Source organism: Mixophyes fleayi, chromosome 3 (assembly GCF_038048845.1).
Source record: "Mixophyes fleayi isolate aMixFle1 chromosome 3, aMixFle1.hap1, whole genome shotgun sequence".
NCBI lineage: Eukaryota > Metazoa > Chordata > Amphibia > Anura > Limnodynastidae > Mixophyes > Mixophyes fleayi.
The window spans coordinates 258053853-258081690 of NC_134404.1; the positions used below are offsets into that span (position 1 = coordinate 258053853).

The following is a 27838-nucleotide window of genomic DNA, read 5'->3' on the forward strand; positions in this document are numbered from 1 at the left end:
TATTTTCTACCTTACACCAACCATAGAAAATGTATTCCTCTCTCATATTAACAATATCTTCTGAGCCATATCTAGTTCCAAATACAGAAAACTGAGCCATCTTGGGTGCCAAGAATAGTAAGCTAAACCATATCTGGTGCAAACTATGGAAAATTGAGCTCCCTCTGGTGCCAAGAATAATATGCTGAGCAGTACCTGGTGCCATCTATATAAAATAGGGCCCCCCCTTATGCATAACTCTCAACTTTCCTGATTTATATGACTGTTGCCAAGGCACCAGGCAAATGGCCACGTCTAAATGTGCCTGTTTGGTGTTTAATGAGGATCAGTATAAGAGAGGGACAGGGTGCAGTTTATAGACATGACTGATAGACCTGGGAAGGGGCAGGCTGGGCTGGGTGGCAGGGGGGCATCGGTCCCCCAGGTCGGTCCCATAGTGTGATTTCTTGGGCTGGGTCACTGAGCAACCTACATTTTTCCTTTAAAATGTTCCTAATAGGGCTAGAATTTGCCTGCCCTCCCCTGGATTTGAGGTTGTTCACAGCTGTTGTGTAGATGTTTTAAGAGGAATAGACCAGCAACAGGAAGAGGGCAGGCCAAAGCTTTTAAAGGAAACGGCCACGATGCCGATGAGAATGGAAAGGAGGATACATTGGCTAGGATGCTGTTTTAGCAAGAAGGCAGTATATCTGTTAAAATAGGGGTTTGCTCATGGATTTAAGATTCCAGTGGAGGTTTTGGGTAACCCAGTGAGAGAGAGGAACTTGCAATTAGCAGTGGAGCATAGTGAGGTAGTTACGGCAAAGGAGGTGGCACTGGGGAGAATGACAGCTCCTTTTGACAGACTCCCCATCCCAGGTCTTTGGTGCGGTGCCAAAGAAAGAGCCAGGTGCATTCAGAATGATTCACCACATTTCATACCCAGAATAGAGGTATGTTAATAATGCCATTCATGCAGAGTTATTACTCTGTATATTTTATTGAAAGCCAGTCACAATTTCAAGATATACTTATATCTTATACCTGAACACCATTTTCCTTTAAGAATGACTTATTCAATAAACTCAAAAAATGCATACTAATTGACTATAAAATACTAATGAGCAAACCACATATTGCAATCATCTATGACTGGATGACTATGATCTCATTAGGAGTGTGATTACTGTAGGAACAATTTTCTTTGCATTATTAAAGTTGAGAAAATGAAGGTAAACTACAGTAGTTCTGCAATCAGTCCAAAGCAAGCATAGACTATGAGTTGCACTTTCAGGTGTTATGGGAGACAGCAGAGTAATTGTTTCATTTTTCATTTTTCACTTTGCCTTCTGCTTCTGACAATAGACCTGTAAGACCTATTCATTTATTCAGTCCAAACTATTAAGGAAAAAAGCCTGGATTCCAGCAAATAGTGCGGTAACCGATGACCGAGAAATTACGTCATCTCAGAATCCATTGGGCTGAAACCCAGGATGCTGAATGATGGAGCCAAGTATCAGAACAAGAGACCCCTCCAGCCTTCCTGGCTTTACTAGTGGTGTCAATTTTGTGGGTTGTACTAGTGTTTTTAATGCTAGTAAAATACACGAAAATACGTATGAAAAGGAAAACCTGCAAATCCAATGCAAGGTATGTTTGACTAGTGCCTGAGCTCATTATTGCTTTGAAGTGACGGGCTACAACCAACCAGATCATTGGAATGTTGACAGCTGCAGGAGATGCGTATGCTGATCTTGAGGTAGTAAAAACGGTCCAGAGATAGATTTATCAAACACATACAAGCAGAATAAGGTACTGGTTTGTCAGGGGAAATGGAAAACTTTAGACTTAATCACGACTGCTGTTATGGCCTCCCTCTCACCACAGACCACTATAAATTAAATGGCTGAGTCGTATAGCAGACTTTAAAATATGGTTGAAATATGTATACAAATCACAAAAACCCAATGCATGTAATTCTAATGCTGTATGTAAATTTATTAACCGTTCATCAACTAGGCAACATTTACACTACACTAGATGTCTCTTTATATTTTGCAGACTGTTTCCACCTGCTGCTATTTGTGCCCAAATAGTGGTAAGGAAGTGCCTTTTAGCGAGAGATATATAGGGCCTGATTCATTAAGGAACGTAAATGCCAATACATGCCATATTTTGCATAAATTACTTCTGCACATGCCCAGGACTGGATGATACGCAAGTAAACGAAGAAACATCCAATTAATCTTCGAACACAAAGGAACCTTACTACAGCCTGTGATTTCAGGGCCGGAACTGGGAGGGGAATGGGTGTATGCACATAGTCAATACAATAAGTGTGTGCAAGCTCAAGCGCATGCAGCAACTTCCGATTTAAGCTTTGGGCATCTGAAAGTTTTTCTGACGTTTCATTTCCAGCAGCTACAACTCATGTGTGAGTGCCAGTTACTAATGATGACAGTCGGGTATGCATGCTAGAACATTTGTTTGTAATCAGGAGCAATTGTAAAAATGTATGTTATGTACAGTATACATTCATAACATCCTGATATATGTATTTTATGGAGGGGGACTTAAAACAAAGGAACTTTTTGACGGGTTACATTCAGTGATTATTTTTTCTGTGCAACTTTTGGACATACCGTATTTCCCCATGTATATGATGCTCCACTGTATAAGACGCACCTATATAAATCATGTGAAAAAATTGAGGAGAAACATTATCCTCAATTTTTTCACAGAGTAATTGTGCAGCATATACAGAGGAGAGACAATGCTATAGTCAATTCTGCCTTACCCTGTCAGATGATTCCTCTGTCCGGTAAAGTCTTCTGTCTTCTGTCCGTCTGATCCTGATAAGCCGCTTAAGGTCCTCTTCGCGATGACCGGATGTCCTTTCAGGACCTTGTCAAGGTCCTGAGAGGACCAGTTTGTTTTGTTACTTTACTGTGTTTGTACCCAATTGTAAAGCGCTGCGGAATATGTTGGCGCTATATAAATAAATGATGATGATCATTAAAACTAGAGATGTGCACCGGCCACTTTTGGTGTCTCGTGTTTTGGGTTCGGATTTGCTTGATGTTTTGGGTTCGGATTTGTTTCGCAAAACACCTGTCTAAAGGTTTAGGATCGGATTTAAGGTTTTGGATTCGGATGTATTTTGAAAAAAGCATAAAAAGTTCCAAAATCAAGTTTTTGGGCTTATTTTCACTCCTACGCTATTATTAACCTCAATAACATTCAATAACAATCATTCCCACTAATTTCCAGTCTATTCTGAACACCCTCACACCTCACAATATTGTTTTTAGTCCAAAACGTTTCACCGAGGTAGCTTTCTGGACTGCATAGTGGAGTGGTCCCGGTACCCAATACCGGGGCCACAATATATCACCCTCAACTGGTCTCAATTCCACCAAAAAAGTATCTGGACTGCATAGTGGAGTGGTCCCCACAATATAATAAAAAAAAACAATTGTTCTGAATTCCACCAAAAAAGTATCTGGACTGCGTAGTGGAGTGGTCCCCACAATATAATAAAAAAAAACCTCAACTGGTCTGAATTCCACCCAAAAAGTATCTGGACTGCGTAGTGGAGTGGTCCCCACAATATAATAAAAGAACCCTCAACTGGTCTGAATTCCACCAAAAAAGTATCTGGACTGCGTAGTGGAGTGGTCCCCACAATATAATAAAAAAACCTCAATTGTTCTGAATTCCACCAAACAAGTATCTGGACTGCGTAGTGGAGTGGTCCCCACAATATAATAAAAAAACCCTCAACTGGTCTGAAATCCACCAAAAAAGTATCTGGACTGCCTAGTGGAGTGGTCCCCACAATATAATAAAAAAAACCTCAACTGGTCTGAATTCCACCAAAAAAGTATCTGGACTGCGTAGTGGAGTGGCCCCGGTACCCAATTTGGTACCGGGGCCACAATATAATTATAAAACCCTCAACTGGTCTGAATTCCAGTGCACAGATGGCGCACACCGGATTGACGTCTAAAACCAACATAGCAGTTAAGGGCGCAGTTCCTCTTTTTTGTGACTGCACAAACAATTAACGTTGTAATAGAAATGACAGTTTTTTGTATTTTTAAATATAGAAAGAAAGAAGGTAGTACTAGAAATGGCAGTTTTTGGTTTTTTTTTAAAATAGAGAAAGAAAGAAGGTAGCAATAGAAATGGCAGTTCCTCTTTTTTGGAACTGCACAAACAGTGATGAAAATGAAGGTGGAGCTGGTGGCATGTCACGGTCCTCTTCAGAGGACAATCTCCTGACCAGCAGGTCTTTGCACCGCTGTAGACTTGTGTCCGCCGGAAACAGAGACACAACATACGCTTTAATCTGAGGATCGAGAACGGTGGCCAGAATGTATTCCTCTGACTTTAAAAGACTGACCACCCTTGGATCCTGGCAAAGCGTAGGAAGGGCTTCATCCACAAGAGCTACATGCTTGGTGGAATCGCAATGGTGTACCAGCTGGCAGTGTCGGAACTGACTTCTCGTGTGGCAAGTTCAAATGCCTGCAGAACCTTGCACAACACGGAAATCATTCTCCAGTGCGCTTGACTCAGGCGCATCCCCACTCCTTTTCCTATGTCGTAGGTGGCTGTGTAGGCTTGAATGGCCTTTTGATGCTCCTCCATCCTCTGCAGCATATAGAGGGTGGAGTTCTAGCATGTCACTACCTCTTGTTAATTTAGATTGCAAGGCTTGTAAATACTTTGAAGATGAAAAAAAAGCAGGCTGCACAGACTGTGGAGCTAGAAAGTGAAATTAAATGGACTGCGTTACTTTGGTGGCTATCTATGCAATCCCCCCCCCCCCGCCCTACACTTGTAGTTGAATATAAAAAAAGCAGCCTGCATAGACTGTAGAACTAGAAATTCAAATATACAAAGAAATGGACAAAGGCAGTTTGGTATCTGTCTGCATCAGATCCCCTCTCCACTAGGAGTAAAATAGAAAACTATTCAGTCGTTATATAATCTAGAATATAAATAGAAATTGAGAAAGGCAATTTGGTATCTGTCTGCATCATAATCATCAACATCCTCCTCAGCGCCAGCTACATCAATATCCTCCTCCCGCTGTACAACATTCACACCTTCATTAGCCAAATCTGTAACTGGACTGTGGGGGATCCTTCCAGCATATGCAGAGGGCGTGCTGCAAATGGTGGAAGGAGCCACCTCTTCCCGTACAGTGATGGGAAGGTCAGGCTTCACAACCACCAACACCCTTGGACTCGCCTTGGGGATTTGTGATAATTTCTCTTTAGAAGGCAGAGTTGTTTGCTGTGTTGTTGCTGACAGCATAACTCTCTTAAATTTTTTGTAGGGGGGGAGGAGGGCTTAGTTCCTTGGGTGAAGCTGAACCACTATTCATGAACACGGGCCAGGGCCTAATCCGTTCCTTGCCACTGCGTGTCGTAAATGGCATATTGGCAACTTTACATTTCTCCTCAGTTGATTTTAAGTTTCTCTTTTTGCTACTTTTACTGAACTTGGGCTTTTTGGATTTTACATGCCCTGTACTAGGAGATTGGGCATCGGGCTTGCCAGACGACGTTGATGGCATTTCACCGTCTATGTCATGACTAGTGGCAGCAGCTTCAGCATTAGGAGGAAGTGGGTCTTGATCTTTCCCTACTTTATCCTCCAAATTTTTGTTCTGCATTATATGTAGCAAAAGAGAGTGTACCCCTCAGCCCCACACACTCTGAAAAACCTTTAAAAATTATATGCGGCACAGGAGAGTACCACTGGACTGGAGTTATACAGCAGTACCACTGGACTTATACAGCAGAATCAGTGAAATTTGTAATATGGAAGTAACAATGGACTTATACTACAGAATGTGTGAACTTTGTAATATTGCAGTACCAATGGACTTATACTGCAGAATGAGTGAACTTTGTAATATTGCAGTACCACTGGACTTATACTGCAGAATGAGTGAACTTTGTAATATTGCAGTACCAATGGACTTATACTGCAGAATGAGTGAACTTTGTAATATAGCAGTACCAATGGACTTATACTGCAGAATGAGTGAACTTTGTAATATTGCAGTACCAGTGGACTTATACTGCAGAATGAGTGAACTTTGTAATATAGCAGTACCAATGGACTTATACTGCAGAATGAGTGAACTTTGTAATATTGCAGTACCACTGGACTTATACTGCAGAATGTGTGAACTTTGTAATATTGCAGTACCACTGGACTTATACTTGAAAATCAGTGAACTTTGTAATATAGCAGTACCAATGGACTTATACTGCAGGATTGTTTAGGGATTTTTTTTTTATTTTTTTTATAATTACTTTTTTTGTAATTGTTTTTATAACTTTTTTTTATAATTTGGGAATAATGGGGAAATAACAATGCCCTTAGAAGGACAGAGCACAGGACACAGCACCACTGGACTGAACATGACACAGCACAGGACCCAGCAGCACCACTGAACTCAGAAGGACAGAGCACAGGACACAGCACCACTGGACTGAGCAGAACACAGAGCACAGCACAGCACAGCACAGAGCTGAACTGAACAGCACGAGATCTACCAGGACAGAGGACCACCTAACACCCCCTCCCTCTACCCTGATCAATGCCCGAGTGAAGATGGCGGCGACTAGCGGGGAATTTATAGGATCCGAGTATCGCGAGATCCGACAGCGGGATTATGACTCAGAGCCTCGGTTTCAGTTTTGCAATTGGCGGGAATATCCGGATCTGTCTCGGATCCGGCTCGGATCCGCAATGTTCGGGTGGGCTCGGATTTCAGAAATCCGAGTGCGCTCATCTCTAATTAAAACCACTGCCAGGTATTTTATCTTTAAGTTATTTAGTAAATACAGTATTTAACCATAACGACTACAGTTATTTAAACACGCTCAATTTGTAGAACCAATATTGTACCTTTTTATAGTCTGGATATGCTAAAAACATTATAAATCTAACTCTTTGCTTTGCTTCTCTTACAGCACAAAAACAGATGTCTATTTTTTTCAATGTCCAACATCAACATTACAAAATCTATCAGCACTTTCATGGCAGCAGATTTAACTGCTTTCTGAAACACAAGTTTGTAACTGTAGTTATATTCTAAGTATTGTACAATAGTATAAATTGTTAATGTTATATTGTACAATATTTAATTTCTATATAATTTATAAGCATGATATTGAATTTACATGTTGTAAAAATATCCAACATGTAAATAATGATTAAATTAAATAATACAAGTTAGCTACTTAGAACTGTACCTAATAAAATGGCTTGTATTTGGTTATTTGATCTATATTTCTTCATAGCATGTGGATGACTGACATATTTAACTAAACGTGCCAAATAATTATTAAATAGTCACAATATTTCCACTTGGCTTATTGTTCTTATTAAAAGACTGAATATTGCAATTCCCAATGTAATGAAAAATAACCTTTAGCACTAGGCAGGATACCTATAATTCTAAAGGGTTTGGATTCCTGTATGCAGTTTATTGAACCACAAGGGAGATCAGATCATGACTTTTCATCATGCAAAGAGTATGCTCATTCGGCAGCTGTAGATTCTATTTAGAACTTTGGTCCCTGTATGAAGTTCATTGACTATCACAAGGGCCCTTGTAATAGGTATTGAAAGTCTTCACAGTCTTTTATTACATTCTAATAGAAGAACTTATTGCACATTACTCATTTCTAAGAATAATCACGTTAAATGGACACTAACTTCAAAATTTCTCTTTGTTTACTTTTGTTATATGCAGGAAAGTAAATGTGAAAATATTGTCCGTTTTAATATTCTATATTTGGATAAAGACATTTCTGTGGGATGTGTCTTTCCAGCCAAAAGAGACCCATGAGTGGTCTCTAGAGATATTTTCTGTACCAATCCCTCCCACTCTTCTGCCCTCTAAATATATTTCTGATCACAAGTAAAGTACTTCTATCTGTATTATGAAAGGGAAGTGGTGCAGATAGAGGCAGAGCATGGACATTTTTAGCACACATATGAGAAGATCTGAAAAGACAACAATAGTTGTGGTTATATTTGAAGTAAACTGTTTACCTCATAAATGTACATAACAAGGCTTACGTTGGGTAAAACGCAAATAGTATTTTAAGCGTATAACATGTTTTTTTAATTCGGCGCATGCCAACATAGCAGTGGTTACGGTGGTGGTGTTATGCTCAGGGGAGTCCCTCAGTCAGTATTTGTACCAGCTTAGCAGGGCGCGGAGTCTAACAGCCTCTTAGGTCTTCACCAAGAACCGCCGCAAGGCAGGATGGGCTTGGCTGCTGAGAAACTGCAGGTCGCGGCGCCTGGTTAAGACTACTAATGTGGGAGACAGATAGGCTGCGGAATTAGTGGCGATATATAAATAAATGGTGATGATGATGATGATAGACAAGCGCGGAGATAATATAGAATGAGTTCCTGCAGGAGATGTTTCCGAGACGTCAGTAAGGAGCTGGGTCTGGTACACAATAGCAGATGTAAGCCGTGCCAAAGAGAGATCCAATAGAATATTGAGGTTCAAGCCGGGTACGGTACACAATAGCAGATGTCAGCCATGCCAAAGGGAGATCCAATAGAATAGTGCGGTTCCAGCCGGGTCTGGTACACAATAGCAGATGACAGCCGTGTCAAAGGGAGATCCAATAGAATAGTGCAGTTCAAGCCGGGTCTGGTACACAATAGCAGAGTTAGCCCACAGGGGTCCAAGGAGCAAACACAGGAGCTGACGCGGAGAGCCAGGAGTCAGGTGAGTAACCTGTTGCTCTGACACAGGGGTTGTGTAAGAGCGCAATGTTTATACAGGCGTAGGAGGAAATTGAATTCCCTGCCGGTGACCAAATGATCGGGACTGCTGCAACCCAGAAGTGGCAGACAGCCGGCAGCGCGGAGGATGGGGGAGTATTACATGCGGCCATATATAGACTAAGTTGCACCTTGGTCTTATGGCTGCTTGTGGCCCCTTACATCTGAAGAGGTGGAACGGGGGAAAGAGGGAGCCATGCTAAATCATTATTAATTTATACTACACAATGAGCTACAGAAGTGTTTAATTCTTATGTAATCTATTAATCAGACACTTATGCACTTTCAGGAGACGGGAAACTTGCGGATGCTCGATCAATGGTGTAAATTTCGAACCGATAATGATGCCGGTCAGGTAAAATGTGTCTGGTTCAACATCCCTGGGTAAAATGTGTCTTTTTTGGATCCAAAATGAAGATTGCATCCAACGCTACATGAGGCCCAAAGCCTTTTGTACATTTTTTATTTTATATAAATATATTTTGCTGCAGTCTACAAACCTGAATCATATTGAAATAATTAGCTATATTATAGGGTTATTGTGGCTTTAAAGGAAAAACTTGCCTCTGTACTCTGTGCTTTTGGATATGACTACAGATAAAAATGTGCATTGGAGACACTTGTTTGTACACAACAGATGTGTTGTATCTAGGAGCAATAAAATAAATACATTTGCCTGGAAAACAATGTTTTCTCAAGGTGGATTTACCTTCAACAACATTACACACTAATAATAATAATAATAATAATAATTAAGAAAAGTGCTATAATTTCTACAACAATTAATATACATTTCTTGCTGTAGAATTTTCTTTGAAATGTATTTTCAGATCTGTTTTTAATTTTGAGAGTACATTTTCTCAATTACAACAAGTAATTACGCACTGAATAATATAGTAATTTTTATTCAAGATTAATTAGTAACATAGCCATCCATCAGTTCTGGGAAACAAAGTATCAATCTTCTATGCAGAAAAATAATAACATTATGATATAGTTTATAAATAATAATAATTATAATAATAATAATAATAATAATAATAATAATAATAATAATAATAATTCATCGAAAAACAAAGCTGCCAATCAACTATCATTTGCCTATGTGAAGTTATAATTGTACAGAAATGCTCAGGTAGTTCCACAGTAATTTTATGCACAATTACTTATTCTGCTTATTACATTTCCATTCAATCATGACGGTACCACTTTTCACAGACATAAATGACTACTATTTATCATATCAAATTGGTAATGCAATATAATTGTTTAAACATGTGTTATGTTTGAATACATTCCAAGAACGTATATTCGAAATGCTAAATATAAAAATGTTTTTTTACAAGATGCATTCAAATAATGCAATTTCAAAATGAAGGCATCATTTGCACAAACTTATTTTGTTCATGCATTCTTCCATTTCACCATACACATCTTGTGTTCCTAACTAACAAACCAGACAGTCAGGGCTGAAAGGTGACTTTCTCATTATTTTAAGTTAAAAAAGAATGATTGCCTTTTACTTTTCTACATTAAAAATCACTCAAAGTAACTCTCTGAAGCTTTCTTGATATTGTCCATGTGGATGGCCCTCTGCCTTCTCAAAATTATTGTGGACAACACTCTATTTGTAATATTAACAATGATATCTAATCCATTAACTTACTTTAAGATCAATGTTGTTGAAAAGGAGATGACATAAAGACTCAGTGCCTCATTTAGAGTTGGACACAAGTCCTTCTGATCAGCGCAAAAAGAACTTTTGGCCAAAGATCCGTCTTAGTTTGCATTCAGACTGAGATGCAGGGGCGAGCTGGCCCGGGGGGAAGAGGGGCAACGGCCCCCCGGGCCGCTGGGTCAGACGGCTATTAGGGCCGGGGGGTAGGCCGGCCAGCCGCCCCCCGGATGCAAAAAACATAGTTTTCCCCCAGCGGCCGCATCTGATGACATCCCCTGTCATATGATGCGGCCGCCTGTGTGCCCCCCGGCCCACCCTCTCCCAGCTCGCGCCTGCTGAGACGGATCTCCCAGTTGCACCTCTCTGCGCTTAGAGAGTGGAATGGGGCATGTTCATGCTCTTTACATGCTATTTTGAGCTGAAAGCAAGCACAGATAAGTCTCTAGGAGACATATCTTTTGCAAGTGCTTTCAGCTGGTGCAAGACACCTTGGTGTATTAAAAAAAAATGTTTGTTTGTTTTCTTTAAAAAAAAAAGATGTGCTCCACCTCCCAAACAACATAACCAACCATTGCGCTGTTTGGGGAGGGGGAGCACACCTTTGTTCAAAAAAAATAAAATAAATTATTTATTTTTATTTAATTATCTACTTTACAGGGCGCTGTGCATGATACACTTGCACGCCAGTCCATAGGGCAGATAAAGAGGTGTATTTGTGCAATTTGCATAGTATTCTAAGTCGCACTGATCTAAACTCTAAATAATGTGTAAATTACGGGATGCAATTTACACTTACAATTTCACTGTAAATTGCGTCCAACTCTAAATGAGACCCTCAGTGTGATACCAACTTCTACCTATTGACCTATTGCTACAATCAGACATTATTTCCCTCTGTAATATTGCAAAAATACTCCTTGACCAGTGGTGGGCAAACTCAGTCCTCAAGGGCTACCAACAGTTCATGTTTTTAGGATTTCTGTCTGTAGAAACAGCTGCGATAATTACTGACCCAGCCAAATAGATTAACTTAGCTGTGCATGATTAAAGAAATCCTAACATGAACTGGTGGTAGCCCTTGAGGACTGAGTTTGCCCACCACTCTCCTTGACTATCAAAATCCACTATACAATGTTCAAATACACCTTGAAAAAATCAACTCCTGTTTTTCCATCTTTATCCTTTACAGGCCAAGTTAAACTGAGCAGCTGTGATGATTTTCCTAGAACCAACATTTTAGAAGCTAACACTTTAGTATCATTACATCTCATCTTTTCCCACATTACCCACAAAGTCATTCTTTTTACATTTACTGTAATCCAAACTGCTGCAATGTCCTACATATGTGTTATATTGTCATATAACTTGAGATCTCTTCTTTGTTCCACTCAATGCTGCCTCCTCTACACACCACACACACTTATTGCTCTCATGCATTAAATCTTTCTGCCTAATTGCCCCCTACCACTAGCACTTTATCCCATCCCTCTATCATCACCTTTCTTCAAACCTACAGCAAACTTAATTCCTACATTTTGGATCATAAGCACTGTCACAAAGTCTATCATCAGTGCACTTATAGCATTTGCAATTGTGATAAGCACTCTGAAAATGTTACCCATTGGGCAATCTCGGGCAAATGATCCAATATTGCAGTTTGACTGTAACGCAAAACTACTGCAATGCTCAATAATACTGCAACCTAAATTGATTAGACCTTTGGTAAATGCAGTTGAAAGAAAATGCTATCAGTGTTGATCATTCTGTCTATGTGGTTTTAAATAAAACCATACAATTTTATATATTGCAAAATGGCCTGTATTTATGTATTCTCCAACATTTGTCTGAAAATAAATAACTGCTGCATCCTAAACTCTCATTTTTCACACTACATGTGTTGTAATTGTAAAGAAAATGACAACTAATAACAATTGTTAACATAATATTTTTCCTAATTTTAGAGTGGTTCAAATTTCCCCTACAGTTAACTAAAGATATATATTAGTAAAGTGTTATTTGGATTTCAAATGGATACAACAAAGAATTCCTTTAAGGCTTAGCAATGAATCCTCTATAATTTATTATTGTAGACTGAATATTTAAAATAACTTAACTGAACTAAATTCCACCAGGCTTTTACTTTCCCTAAACTAAAATATATTAGGTATTGGCATCAGTCCCAAACTCAATGAATTACAGAACTGGAAACAAATATGAATCAGCTGGGACATGGCCCTTTAAAACTTTGTAGACCCCAAAACCATCTAACATATTGCTCTGTTCATCAAATTGAAAGACGGATTCCTGCTCAACTTAAATTTTAGCCAAGCTGTCTCCTCCATATAGGTGCTGGAAGCAACAATTCACGTTGAGGACATTATAACCAACAGTTTTACAATCCCAAGGATGTGCTTTTAGTTTGTATGGGAAATTGTGACAACTTTATTGGAAAGCGAATTCCAGTCAATGATTTTCTCTAGTATCTCCAGTCAAGTTTAAATTACATATAGTTTATATATTCCCACTTTCACATGTTTGCAATAATGTGCAAAAATTAAATATTTAGATAAAGTTAATTAATTTTTCTCTTTCATATATTAAACAATGTGCACATTGTTTAGGTTTCAAAAATAGACTTAAGAAGATATATTTTCACGAAAGAAAGATTACATAGAACACTGCGCCTGATTCATAGTGAGATGAACTTCTGCTTTTGTGATCGCTCGGTCATAGATTAGGATTTTGCGTGCCTGTTTTAACAATACATTTTTTTCATGATAGGAAGTTGTCACTGCAATATTAGACAGGTTATTCAAGCTCAAATAAAGCTTCATAGCATTTACATTTGTAACATATAAAATAAAAGATTTATTAAATGGCCACAAGTGGAAAATACGTTTCTGAAGAATGTGTCTCTAGTAATGCGGATGCATTTGCTACTCATTGGAATCTGGACATACCTCCAACTCTGAATACGGGCAAAATTACGTATTTTTTGCGTGCAACTTTTTCAGTTGCAAATTACACTTTTTGGGATCTTACTCTCAATCAGCCCCATTTTGTCTATTGTTTTATGTATTGTTTGAGTGTGTGTGTGTTACTGTCACACTGCAAAACTGAAATAATTAAAAATGTACACCTTTATTAATGGACCCTCTATGCCAAAATGTCTACAATGAACGCCATCTTATGAACATCAACAGTGTTTTGGGAATTGCCAGCAAAGCAGGAAGTTGAAAATACTGGTGACACATTACAACAGGGGTGGGCAAACCTGTCCTCAAGGGCCATATCCAGTTCATGTTTTTAGGATTTCTGTCTGTAGAAACAGGTGGGATAATTACTGACCCAGTCAAATAGATTAACTCAGCTGTACATGATTAAAGAAATCCTAAAAACATGAACTGGATATGGCCCTTGAGGACAGGTTTGCCCACCCCTGCATTACAATCTGGTTGTTCATCTCAACCACCAAACAAGTAAACCTGTGAACTTTAGCCCTTCAGGTTAGTGCAAGACTGTCCAAAGAGACAGTTACTCGTAGATTTGTATGCAAGTTTTTGTTTTACCTTGAAGCTGTCTCCCTCTGTACAAATCTTTTGTTTTGGTTGGATGTGCTCTCGCTCCGCTGTCACATTTTGGCTGTTCATACCTAGAAATTGCAAAAAGTACATTCAAGTTTAACCCCATTATATTTGAACTATACGTTAAATAAACAATACATTTATTGGTAGAAAGTATCAAGGTATATTAGGAGACATGTATAGACAAATCTCACCCTACACTCTTCTACGCAAGAAATCCACTCCAAATTGTGTACTTATCAATTATGAAAATTAAAGAAAAACATTCTAAAATAGTGTGTGTAAACTTAGTGTACAATACAGAAAGATGAATTGACGTGTACAGTAGCATGTTGTGTTCATAGTGCTGCCCATGGGAGCAACAGTGCATTAAGATGCCCCACAGCAAAATTTTGGAGGAACCCACTGCAGGTTATAGACTCAACGGTTGAAGTGGGGGCCCCAGTGTTTGGAAGGTCTCATACTGGGCATCAGAGCGGGAGGAGTATACCAGCATTTATGGTCCCACCTACAGGGCTCATAGTTCCACCACTGGTCCTCCCCTAACATCACTGCACCCAATCATATTAGGCTCTCTACACACAGACACATCTTTGTGTGCCACTCAACTTTGCTTTAACTAGCAACATGTGGTTTACCCTAAATTAAAACAGAATGAACTACAGTCTGTACATGATCCCCAGGCCACTCCTCCTGCCTTTCCCAGATCCTTGCAATGATATTCAAAATACCTCTCTCTTCTTCCTTCAAGATCTCCTCATGCTGTGCTTTGATCTTCTCCCCAGCCTCTGTCCACTACTGCTTTGATCTACCCCCAACCTATATCCACATCCTGTAATAATCTCCCCCTTCCCCTCTCAGTGTTTTGAGTTGTAGACATCTTAAGGTAAGTGCAACCTTAAGTCTAGTGTATAAATGCATACGGAGCAAAGATGAAACATTTATTATCAGCATCTCCAACATTTTCTCCCAGTTTATGTAGGTGCAAAATTTATACCATATTTAAACATCTGTGTAATTGAAAATAATCTCAGAGGGACATGCATAATTTAGAGCCTCTGTTGGCACACTTTTACTGTTCTGCCCTTGTATGTTAACTCCCCTGATTTCTCCAATTGTAAGAGGTTATAAGTACAAGATCTGTGCAACTCTAAATACAGATGCAAGTTGTGGCATGCTCAGTGAATCAAGTTTTTAACTCTAAATCTGCCACATTTTGTAAACAGAGACTTCTACATGACATGTTTCACTGCAGTGGAGATCACACACACAGAGTTTATAACTGCATAGCTAGTCAGTAAGGAAGGAAAAAGACATATAACCCACAGGTCCACCAAGTTCAATCTTTCATAAAGTCTCACTGTATTGATCCAAAGGAAGGAAAAACAACAGTCCCAGTATACCAGTTGCTCATTTAGCCATACAGGGGAAATATCATTCCTGAACCCAACCAAGGCAGTTCCCTAGATTAATCCCCTCTACAGCGTCCACTTTTAATTAAAGCTACAGATACCATTATCGCTACAATAATGTATTGTTATCGATACATTATTGTAAGAAAGGTACCCAATCCATTTTTCAATAATGTTAGTGAATTCCCATCACCACCTTATGTGATAAGGAATTCCACAGTTTAACAAACCTTAATAATAAATAACCCTTTCCTTTGCTGATGAACATTCTTTCTTCCATTTACAATTGAAGACCCCTTATCCTCTGTATGGTCCTTTGTATGACACTTCTTTAAGATAAATGTTTACATTGACTTTGAATATATTTATATATATATAAAATAGGTCACCTCTAAGGCATCTGTTCTTAAAGTAACCAGGTTTTTCATTTTTTTCCATAACTTAACTCTTCAATTGATTTAATTTATCAGGTTGCCATCCTCTGAACCTTCTCAAATTCTCCTATGTCCTTCTTACAGTGATGACACCAAAACCGTACTCTGTGTTCAAGATGTATTGCAAGTTGTGACTTATACAATGGCAATAATACCATTTCCTACCTACATGTATAACACAATATTTATCTACATAAAATTGTATCTGTCATTTTCTAAACCTTTCTGTAGCAAGTTACTCATGTTCTGCATTATATTGTGTACAAATAGGATAGTTCAACTTTATTTACAGCTATTAACTTTCATTTACCACTAACACTCCCTAGCCACACCTTAATGCTTTTGTGCAGTGTAAGTGTACATACCTTTGGCGCAAATGGTACTGCTTAGAGCTGGATGTAGTCTGCGAGAGACTGAACATATGACACATATAAATATGCTTTTTCCATGTGTACTTTCTTAGCACATATGTGTACATATGAGCTCCTAGATATATCCATTTTCTTTAAGTTAAAACATACTACCTATATTCTTATTACCATAATACACAAATCAAATACATCTAAAACTGAATTTTAGACCTCATGATTTAAAATATTTTTCCCAGCACCCTCCTTCACAAATGCATATCTTTAAAATTACTAAGAAACAACAAAATGTTGTTTAACATATTTATGGTATTACCTAGATCAGGGTTGCCTGTAAATGTGGCCCAGAAGGAGTTTTGGTTGTGGCAAGGGGGCAGCGCTGTTAATGGAAAAAAAAAAATCCTGCAAAAAAAAAAAGAAAAGAAAATACCTACCACGCGGTCACATCAGCTGGTACTCCGGCTCCCTCCCTTGTCTCCTCCTCCGTGCGGTGCTCGCAGTGAATGTCGGGCATGATGTCATCACGCCCAACATCCATTGCGGAACGCAGCACAGAGGAGACACCCGCGCGAGAAGATCAATCAGCAGCACAGAATTGGAGAAAAGAAGAGAAGAGGACAGGAGAACAAGCCGATTAAAAGGTAAGTGAAGGGGGATTTTTTTTATTATTTCAAGGGACGCTGACAAGTGAATAAAAGTCACCTGGTCCTGGAGCATCATGGACCTTATCTCCCTGCTACATACTTCTACTTGTATTACTAATGGGACATTATATATTATTCTCTTTGGCCCATTCTAAGTTGTTATCCCTTAACTAACATAGTGGTGTAATTATCAAAACAGGTGACAATTTGGGGTCACAGTGGTGTATATGTCAGGTACCGCAGGCCTGGTCAGGGCACCCTGATATACAATGCCTGGCTTAAATGCACTTTATTGATATTGCATCAAAACAATACAAAAAGTGATTATAGTATAATAACTAGAGAGGATTTTTTGAACAGGGCAATTGAAAGGTAAGTATAGGGGGATTTTTAAAAAAAGTGATTATATATATATATATATATATATATATATATATATATAAATATATATATATATATACAAGTTAATCCGTGCATGATACTCATGCATTCTACTCAAATCAAGATACTTAAGGTGCTAAAAAGGTTCTTGTCATGCATTTGGGCCATGGCCCAGGCCTCAACCACCAACCACTCCCCACTGTCACCCCCGGCAACCACCAACCACTCCCAACTGTCACTTCTCCTTCAAGAAATATATATATATTTTTTTAAATCTTTATAAACACTTTTAACAATTAACAAATTAAATTAACAAATTAAAAACATCTTAGTATACCAAATTTCAGCCCTTTCTGAATTTTTTTTTCACACACACTAAGAATTTAGTAGGTCAGTGTATAACTCCGCCCAGCAGGTGGCGCTGCAGCTTGGTTTTATTTTTTCCACACACAGACAGACAGACTAACACACGCCACTAGACATTTATATTATAGATATATATATATATATATATATATATTATATATATCACTTTTTTTTCTCATTTATATATATATATATATATATATATATATATATATATATATATATATATATATGTTAACTATTTTTTCTATGGTTTTTTGGATGATCAGCTATCGTTATTGTTAGTGTATCTTATGTGTGGCCCAAGCCAACTCGTCGTCTTCCAATGTGGCCCAGGGAAGCTAAAAGATTGGACACCCCTGACCTAGATGGAGGTATAATGCATAAAACATTCCTTCCAAGTGCTCCATATTTTATCAGTCGTGTCCTCTCCCATCAATACACAGACATTTGTTTTTGTAAGGTAAACACTTTCTGTATTGCTTGTTTTACCTCCATGTAAGACACAAGTTCACTCAACCAATTTATGGCAATATACTTCCTTTTAGCAAGGGTAATAAATGTTGTCAACATTAGTTCTCCTGGAAAAACATTTAATTTGCATTCCAGATGCCTCCTTGCACTATATTTATTTTATGAGCATTGAAAAAAATTTTTTTTTTAAATGTTGCATTTTGTACCGGAGTGAACATATTCTGCCTAATATGTCTAAAACTGTTCTTTAGATTGTAAGCTCTTTGAAGCAGGGCGCTCCAATTTTCTATTGTTGCTGTTGAACAAATTGCTTTACATTTTGCAATTTTCCATTTTATGTAATGTGTGATCTTGTAAGGCAACATACACACTGGTGACAAAAATGTAATAAATTGTACACACATTTTTTTTAAACAGCTAAGAAAACAGAATCAGATGGATTATTCCTATTGACATAATGGATCATGACACAGTATCATAACATAATCAATTTGATAGCTTGATGGCATTATACATGCCTTGAGGCCAAGTTTTTACTGTGTTTCATATAAGAAGGTCATCCAATTTGGTGGTATTCTTTTTAGCACAAATATAACTTTTAGGCTAACTCTTTAAATAGAAAGGAAATTAGGGATTAACCAATAATGACATTCATTTGGAATATTTATCAATGTATGTTATTATTTAATTAATGATCATGTAGGGACTTTACAAAAGTATTTGAGCAATTAAAATGTAATCTTTTACGCCACATGAATAGTGATATTTGCTTAGTTCTGACTACCACATTTTTCAATGGCTCCAAAAGAAGATTATGTCTCCCTCTCAGTAAATACTTTTAAGAGTCATTGTTATTTATGCTGCAAAATAATAAACCACTAAACATTGAACCCTTTCAACTTGTTGTCATAGTCTGATTTTCAAGCTGCAGTCATGTGTTTGACTACAAGGTGGGCAAAGCATGCTGGAATATTAAATAAGTATACGAATTTGATAATAAGTCATGTTGACTGCATTTAGCTGAGCTATCAATGACAATTTGCAAACCATTGATGTAAAAAGCATTCAGACATTTAAACATACTTAGGATAGTTCAAATTGTAGAGGTTAGCAAAGTAGCAAAAACAAATTGGATTCATAAGTGTCTCATTGACTTTAAATATTATGTTAAAGAAAACTTACATTTTAACACTTGGATTGTGAAAGCTGGAAACGCAACATTGATGCCCTAGCTCTTATGCTAGCTAACCTCAATACCAGAAATCACACTGCTGATCTCGCTAAGGGATCAATAGGTAGAATAAACAACAATAGAGATAATGGGCATTCCTGCCTTGTACGCTGTACATTGATATTTATGGTGTTTTGCATATCCATTATTCTAATATATAATATAGTAACATATAGCATGAAGCATATAGTTCTTTCTGATGTAATTTCCTCTCTCTTGGTGAACCACATTCAGGTAAAATATTATATTCTTACAGCATTGTTGATTAAGCAAACTGTTTTCTGTTTATGACACTTGGGTCTCAGTCTGGCTTTTAAAGGTGATGCAAACCCTTGTCATTTCTGTTGGCAGCTAATCAAACAATATCTTTACATGTCATATTAAAAAAGATTTGAAAGCCTTATCATTGTTGATTGTAAAGCACACATATCAACTTTGCTCCCCTCTCCTTGTGGGAAAGGGGAGCGAAGTTGGTTTATTCTGTAATGGAAGATCAAGTGGCAAGGGAGCTGGGTGACGTGGCACCATGGTTCGCATAATTTTGGCCTTGCCCCTGTAGTGCAATGCTGCAATCATGTCATCATGAAACAGGGTCAAAATAATGTCATTCACTGAGTATTTTTGAGGACCCCATCCCACCTAGTTCACTAGAAGTGTGCAGGATTTGGGAGGATGGTCTGCACTCTCAGGACTCCGTGAGAACTACCTACATTTTGGGAGCCTCCAGGACATTGCGAAAGATAAGGCACGTATATTGTAAAGCCATCTGTACCTGGGGAGAAAAATTATTTAATTTTTGAGATGCCAATTTATATTTATTCTTCACTAATATGATTTATTATTATTTGAAAATTGTTAATTATTGTTTGAGATAGTGGGATGTGTTTGCAAAGAAAGTCTGCAAAGTTTGAGAGTTAAAAATTACCCGGGCTTCATGGGGGGCCCAGGGCCCCACAGGAGCACTATAGTAAAAAATAAATAAATAAAATAAAGAAATTTAAAGTACCTTATTGTGCCCGTGGGTAGTGCACCAAGAGGGGGGGGGAGTGGTCAACGGACAGTATGTAATGACTGTGTGTCATCACATACTGCCCAGAAGTCTGCAGAATAAGCCAGGAGCTCCTAGCTTGCTGTACAGGATATTTTCTGTCAAGAGCATAGGTAAGTACAGTGGGCTGGGGGGGATATAATTTGTCTTAGGGGGGTGTTATAATGTGTTGGGAGGGTTGTAATGTGTCTTGGGGGGTTGTAATATGTCTTGAGGGTGTTATAATGTGTTGGGGGGTTGTAATGTGCCTTGGGGTTTTGTAATATGTCTTGAGGGGTCGTAATGTGCAATAGGGGTTGCATAATATGTCTGAGGAGTGGTGTGATGTGTCTGGGGGGGAGGCATGATGAGTGATGTGGCAGGGGGGGTGTGATGCATGATGTAGCTGAGTGGTGGCTTGATGTGTCTGGGGGGTGACGCGTTGTGTCTGGGGGGTGGCATGTGGATGATGTGGCAGGGGGTGGCATGATGCGTGATGTAGCTGAGGGGTGGAGTGATGTGTCTGGGAGGTGATGTGATGGGAGATGTGGCAGAGGGTGGTATGATACGGGATGTAACTGAGGGGTGGCGAAGTGTGGCTGGGGAGGGTGTGATGAATGTAATATTTTATTATAATGTATGTATAATATACTGCATGATCTGTGTTATGTACAGTGTTCACTTATTGCTCGCTTTTCCATATTTACATTTTGCTACAGCTCCCAACATTCCAGGATTCATGCAAGAGTTTAATACCAGGTTGTGACAGAGCAATAACAGGTAGGTGAGAGTTACACCATTTTAATACATAATGGGGGAATTTAGTTACCCGCAAAGTGTCTCTGGAACATTCACGAGACACTTTGTGGCGGGGATTTGATAGAAATCTCCTTGCAATTTTTCCTTGCACATCTATGGGGTGCGTGGAAAAATGAGCAGAGATTTCTACTGTAATTGTTGTCAATGTGCGCTACGCGTTGTCTGCGTGTTACATCTCCGGCAATTGAATTTCCACCAATATGTCATATCTAAAGAAGTTCAGCCATACCCATATTGATCACGCTCCTAACATTATGTGGCCACGCCCCTTTGAAGGCACTATACAGCACCCTGGTTGCTCACCTGTGTGTGTGTGTGTGTGTGTGTGTGTGTGTGTGTGTGTGTGTGTAAGGGGTGGGGCAGGGGCAAAAAATGTGCTCTACCAGGGCCCCAAATTTCTCTTGGACGCCCTGGTTATAGCAAAACTGTAACATTGTAGTTTATTGAAAGATAAGTCTCCTAAAAATTAGTTTTCGATGGCGTTGAGTAAGGTCACTAATATAACAAAAGCTTAACCTATTTTTCTATGCTCCTCCAATCCAGCAGGTCCCATAATGTCTCTAATAAGGGCAGGCATTTCTCACAGAGCTGCTGCATTGTCAATGTACTAACTGAATTGATACATGCTGGCTGAACATAACTTTAACGCACGCTTTTTTTTTTGTCTACCAGAAAGGATTACAGGTACCTGTTAATTTACTAACTTAAATAATAATTGCTCAATGTTGTGTTTTTTTGGGCCTAAAATATGTCAATGTTTATGGTCTCAAACATTAAGCAGTCCATACACACTGTAATTCCAATGGCCAAATCGATGCATGAACTCCATTGCCTAAACCCTCAAAACTTTAGATCATACCTCTTTTGCCCACAATTATGGATGATGAGCCACTGATTAGCCATAGTGAGGTCACTGGTAAATCAAGAAGTCAATCACTTTGACCATCCACATTGGCCAGCTTGCTCACAATACACATAGGCTACCTTTTTTGCATTTGTGTCCCATTTTAGCTGAAAACTTTTTTTTCTCTCTTTACCCAGTTTAGTTGCATTTTTATTCCTGAGTGAGATAATTGTTAAATTATGTTCTGTTTTGGTTCCCAATTTACCAGCACAAATTTAACAAAATAAACAACTTTCACATTGAGTTATCTAAATAAACTTATAGTCATTACATTTACAGCAATATGACATACAGTATTTTGGGCAAACAGGAAGCACGATTTGGGACATCGATTAACTCTCCTGTGCCATAAAATTCGACACAACTATATAATTTGTGCAGTATTTCAATAAATGTCACACACACTTTCCTTTTCTTTAAGAATACAACATTCCTTCTGCTCTACTGCTAATGTGCTCCACTTTTAAATAAATAAGCAAAAACTTTTCATGGTAACGTGTCTCAAAGCATCTCCAATAAATGTAATGAATTTAGCGGAATCGCATGTTTGTACATATATAACAATTAGTTATGACTGGTTAAAGCCGCTGGTCATTTGTTCTATGAAATTAATATATGTGTATATCCTCCAAATGTATATATCTACTAAAAGTAAAATACATATTTAAGAGAGTACAATGCAGAAAGCCAAGAGTAAGCAAGAAAACTAATGATAGACTAAAAAAAAGATTTGGAGGAGAGGTATCAGATTAATCAGGTATTCGGCAATCTGCCAGGAGCTACATTAGTACTCCACTAAGAGATTTTTCTTTCACTGTTTTCTTGGCCAAATAAAGAGGTCATCCATCAGATATCAGAATACAAACCTAGCCCAACTGTATAATAAAGGCAGCTTCTATTCTCGTTGTTGTGAGAACTGTGCTTTTTTCACTCACAAATAGCAATTGCATTACAGTTTTGATTGAAAGGGTAAGTGTGATGACTGGATAAATACTATACACATAAAAATGTTGTCTATAACATTTTGATTTTATGCAGCAAATAATTTTGTTTCTTTCACACTTTATAAAACCAATAATTTTCAGTGTAGTGAATACAATAAGCATTCTGTAATACTCTGGATATTCCCTAGCGACTATGGCTTGTTTCTGCTGAATGAAAGTCATAGAATACTCCCAAAATACACATGAAATTTGCAAACAAATGGGGCAGTCATCAGTTTGCACTGGTATATTGTGATGTAAACCACTTATTTTATGTGTTAAAGCACAGGCAATGCTCCATCTGCTCACGCAGAAACAAATCTGTTATTTAACATACTGAGAGATTATATTTTATTATGCACATGATGTAGTACATTAATTGGAATTTACCAGCTGTCAGAAATGCTATACCGCTGCATATTTGAGCTAACATAGAAGCTTTGTTTGGCATAGCGGTAACTCATAGTTTTCCTGTTGTACAGTACACAAGGACTACACATCCCAAAAATTACTTTGTCAATAGACAAGGTTATGACTTATTCCATTTTAACAATTCACATACATTACATTTTAGTGTACAATGAAAAATATGAAGCCATTGAGCACTGGATTTCAGTATACAGTATTAGAGAACCAGTAGATTTCAGATAGTCAATGTTTTAACAAACCAAAACACCTGGCGCAAGGAGAGATGAGATGAATAGTGGAGACTACGTGTAGAACAGTATCTGCAGCTGTATAGATCAATGAGATCTCAACAAAAGGTATACAACACAACAAACAACAGCGCTGATAACTGATGTACACATATGAAAAATGCAAATCAATCCGTGAGGTATATATAAACACTTTAATAAAAATAATAATAACAAAAATAAACCATAAAATATGCTGTATAAAATCAACACTGGCCTGTGGATGGAGGACAGAACATCAGATTGAACCAATTTGAATGGTACACCATATACTAGAGATGATAAAGATTCGTTACAATTGCTCTCTAATAGATGGCAAATAAGGTGTCCCACAATGGAGAGCTAGTACTGTCCAGTAACCCAGTCACAAGACATGAAGTGGAGCCAGAATAATGGTATGAGTGTGGCCACACTGCTGATACAAAGGTGGTTAGCACCGATAGCGCAAGAAGCACCACTTCTTCTGGCCCGTGAATCCCGGAGATAATACTGCCGTGAATACCACAAGTTAAATGCACACTCTGTGAAGCGAGAACATGTCTCTAAGCTGCCGAGGCAGGGAACACACTACAGACCTGGTCCAAATCTCAGTCCCGTGTGTATGGCTGTGTGTATATTCTCCTCATAACGTGTAGCTCCGTGGAGCCTGGAGTGAAGCTGTAGCTGACTGATCCAATCCAATTAAGGAAGTACGAGGCGGCTGCTGCGAGCGTAACACAGAGTGTGAAGATGGTACAACTTGAAGTGGTAAGGGTCTCAGGGAGTTCACTGAAATGAAAGCCAGATGAATGAAACTGGGGTGTCCGGCGGCTCAGTGAGATATCCAAGTCACCTGACGCGTTTCTTCACCTGCCGGGTGATTTCATCAGAGGAAGTAATCTGCTGTGCTCCGATTCCTCTTTAAAAAACCTGAATGTGATTAATCAATCCACAGCTGGTTTAGGCTGTTTGCTTTAGACCTGTATCGTACTTCCTCTGATGAAATCACCCGGCAGGTGAAGAAACGCGTCAGGTGACTTGGATATCTCACTGAGCCGCCGGAAACCCCAGTTTCATTCATCTGGCTTTCATTTCAGTGAACTCCCTGAGACCGTTACCACTTCAAGTTGTACCATCTTCACACTCTGTGTTACGCGCGTAGCAGCCGCCTCGTACTTCCTTAATTGGATTGGATCAGTCAGCTACGGCTTCACTCCAGGCTCCACGGAGCTACACGTTATGAGGAGAATATACGCACATACATACACACGGGACTGAGATTTGAACGAGATCTGTAGTGTGTTCCCCGCCTTGGCAGCTTAGAGACATGTTCTCGCTTTACAGAGTGTGCATTTAACTTGTGGTATTCACGGCAGTATTATCTCCGGGATTCACGGGCCAGAATCTTAGAAGTGGTGCTTCTTGCGCTATCGGTGCTAACCACCTTTGCATCAGTAGTGTGGCCACACTCATACCATTATTCTGGCTCCACTTCATGTTTTGTGACTGGGTTACTGGACAGTACTAGCTCTCCATTGTGGGACACCTTATTTGCCATCTATTAGAGAGCAATTGTAACAAATCTTTATCCTCTCTAGTATATGGTGTACCATTCAAATTGGTTCAATCTGATGTTCTGTCCTCCATCCACTGGCCAGTGTTGATTTTATACAGCATATTTTATGGTTTATTTTTATTATTATTATTTTTATTAAAGTGTTTATATATACCTCACGGATTGATTTGCATTTTTCATATGTGTACATCAGTTATCAGCGCTGTTGTTTGTTGTGTTGTAGTCAATGTTTTAAGCAGTGGTGGGCAGTAGGAAGCCCTTGGCCATATGTGGCCTTGAGATGAGACAAATGTAGCCCTCTAACCAATTTTCCTTCACATGTGTTTTTCCTACTGACTCTAGTGTAATAGATTCACACAATATATATACTAGATCATAGATTTGTTGTCTTCCCATACATTTTATTACCCAGCCATAAGATAAATTACAGTTTTAGGTCAATCAAATCTTTATGTTGGTTCTCTTATCTCAAAATATAATGCTTCACTGAAAATGTAAAGGACACCCCCTTGTACCAAGAGACACGTGTTGGGCCCTGAAAATAGCAATGTACAATCATTAACCACAATAGTTATACAGCTCTACCCCTACCTCTCTGTAGTGTACTTCATGTAAAAAAAATACAACATTAAAAAGTACAAATGTTCCACATAAAATGAAGACAGTCAAGATGTCACCTAACAGTCGTTACTTATGTAAGCGATAGAGCAGAGCAGTACTTTAGGAGAAAACTTGCAATTTACTCAGCAGGTGGTCCCAAAGAGAGAGTAGGGGGTAAATGTATCAAGCTTAGAGCTTTCCGGCGGGTTTGAAGAACCAATCAGATTCTAGCTATCATTTATGTAGTACATTCTACAAAATGACAGCTACAATCTGATTGGTTGCTATAGGCAACATCTCCACTTTTCAAACCCGCCGGAAAACTCTCAGCTTGATACATTTACCCCTAGGTCTTTCAAGTGACTTTTTCTTACTTTTGTCAATACACTTACTCCCATCTTTGGCTACAATCCTGTATAAAATCATGCAAAGTATCGACATGGAGGAACTAAGAAGAACTTATCTGTATGCACGGCTGCCAAAGTATTTGTGCCAAAATGAACTGCTGATCCGCAAAAAAGTAATGGCAGTTGAAATAGATGCTTGTTTACTTGAATATTTTTATTTTACAGGAAAAAATGATATTACAGCAATATGTCGAAAAAAAGATTGCATTTTGATAACTTTAGTGTGGTCTCATTTGTCCTGCTAACATATTAAGTTATAAATGGCCTGCTGTGCATTATAATGAAATAAAACACAGACCTCTCTAGCAGCAACAAGATTAATATGCTATATAAGATTGAAGTGTTGCAGTGAATTTAACAGAAAGTCAGGCATAACCTTTTTTTTTTAAAGATTTATGACCCATTTTATGAACCTTTCACAATCCCACCAAGAAGTGAGGTGTCTTGTGTAGAAAGTTATTACTGCAACACATGTTTGCAATCAATATCTTCAAGTGTTAAACTAAAGCAATGTATCATACCTTTGCAAATGTCACGTGTTGCTCACAATCATTTAGAAAAGGTTTTATTTTAAAACTTGTTATGCCAAGAAAATACTACATGTATTAATCATTTTAACAAAAACAGAGTTATACGGTATCCCCAGATTAACTGAATGGTCATATTTTCTATTGCAGGAACCATGGTTTATATGCTTATATTTATATGTATATATTTAATCTATTTTAAATTTAGACACTGAGCTGCAAAGTAATGATAATGGAGAAAAATAAATCTTTTGAGGACAACAAGTATAAGATCGATCCAATTTCCGGTTATTTACTGTACACATGTTCCGTTTTGTTAATATAATAGGAAATCCCTAAATGCTAAGTAGGCATAGAATGTGCTAATGTCCAACATAGACAGGACCTGCAATGTTTCTTTGGTCTGGTCTTCAACTATCTGTTTTCTAACTATTTAAGAAAATAATATTTCATTAGATGTGTCAATGAATATTTTTCAAAATGAAAAGGTTCAAATGCACTTACAAACTCATCTTAAATAGTGTTTAACTAATAACAGGCACCAGCAGTTTTCTCTTGTTGCTGTTAGTTTGGTATATAATGATGGAAACCATTACAAAGGGGCATGCTACAATGGGAAAATAACCTTGTCAAGAATAGCCCTACAATAGGTGAAGAAGAAGTAAATAATCAGTATAATAGCAGATTGAGAACATAACACGATATACATCGAAACCTCAATATTTACACTTGATAACTAAAACATTGCTCTTTTTTCCTAATCCTGGCATTGTAGTGAAGCCCCATTTCTGGTGCATCCGAGCATGGAAGCAGCAATACACATTTGTTGTACAGTGACGTGTTTCTACCTTCAAAATATATTGCAATTCAATTCAAAATATTTAGTAGCACGTACGTGTTTTTACTGGAGGACAAATCTTAAGCTGCTCAAA

General features: G+C 38.3%; 1 protein-coding gene across 1 annotated transcript in view; it reads right to left on the minus strand.

Moving 5' to 3' along the window:
- The window catches only part of SMOC2 (SPARC related modular calcium binding 2), a 303541-nt gene that overhangs the window by 75163 nt on the left and 200540 nt on the right, over positions 1–27838 (minus strand). The window contains exon 9 of the mRNA XM_075203490.1: positions 14065–14147. Coding sequence (XP_075059591.1) covers positions 14065–14147 — 83 coding nt within the window. The remainder of the gene's footprint in view (positions 1–14064; positions 14148–27838) is intronic.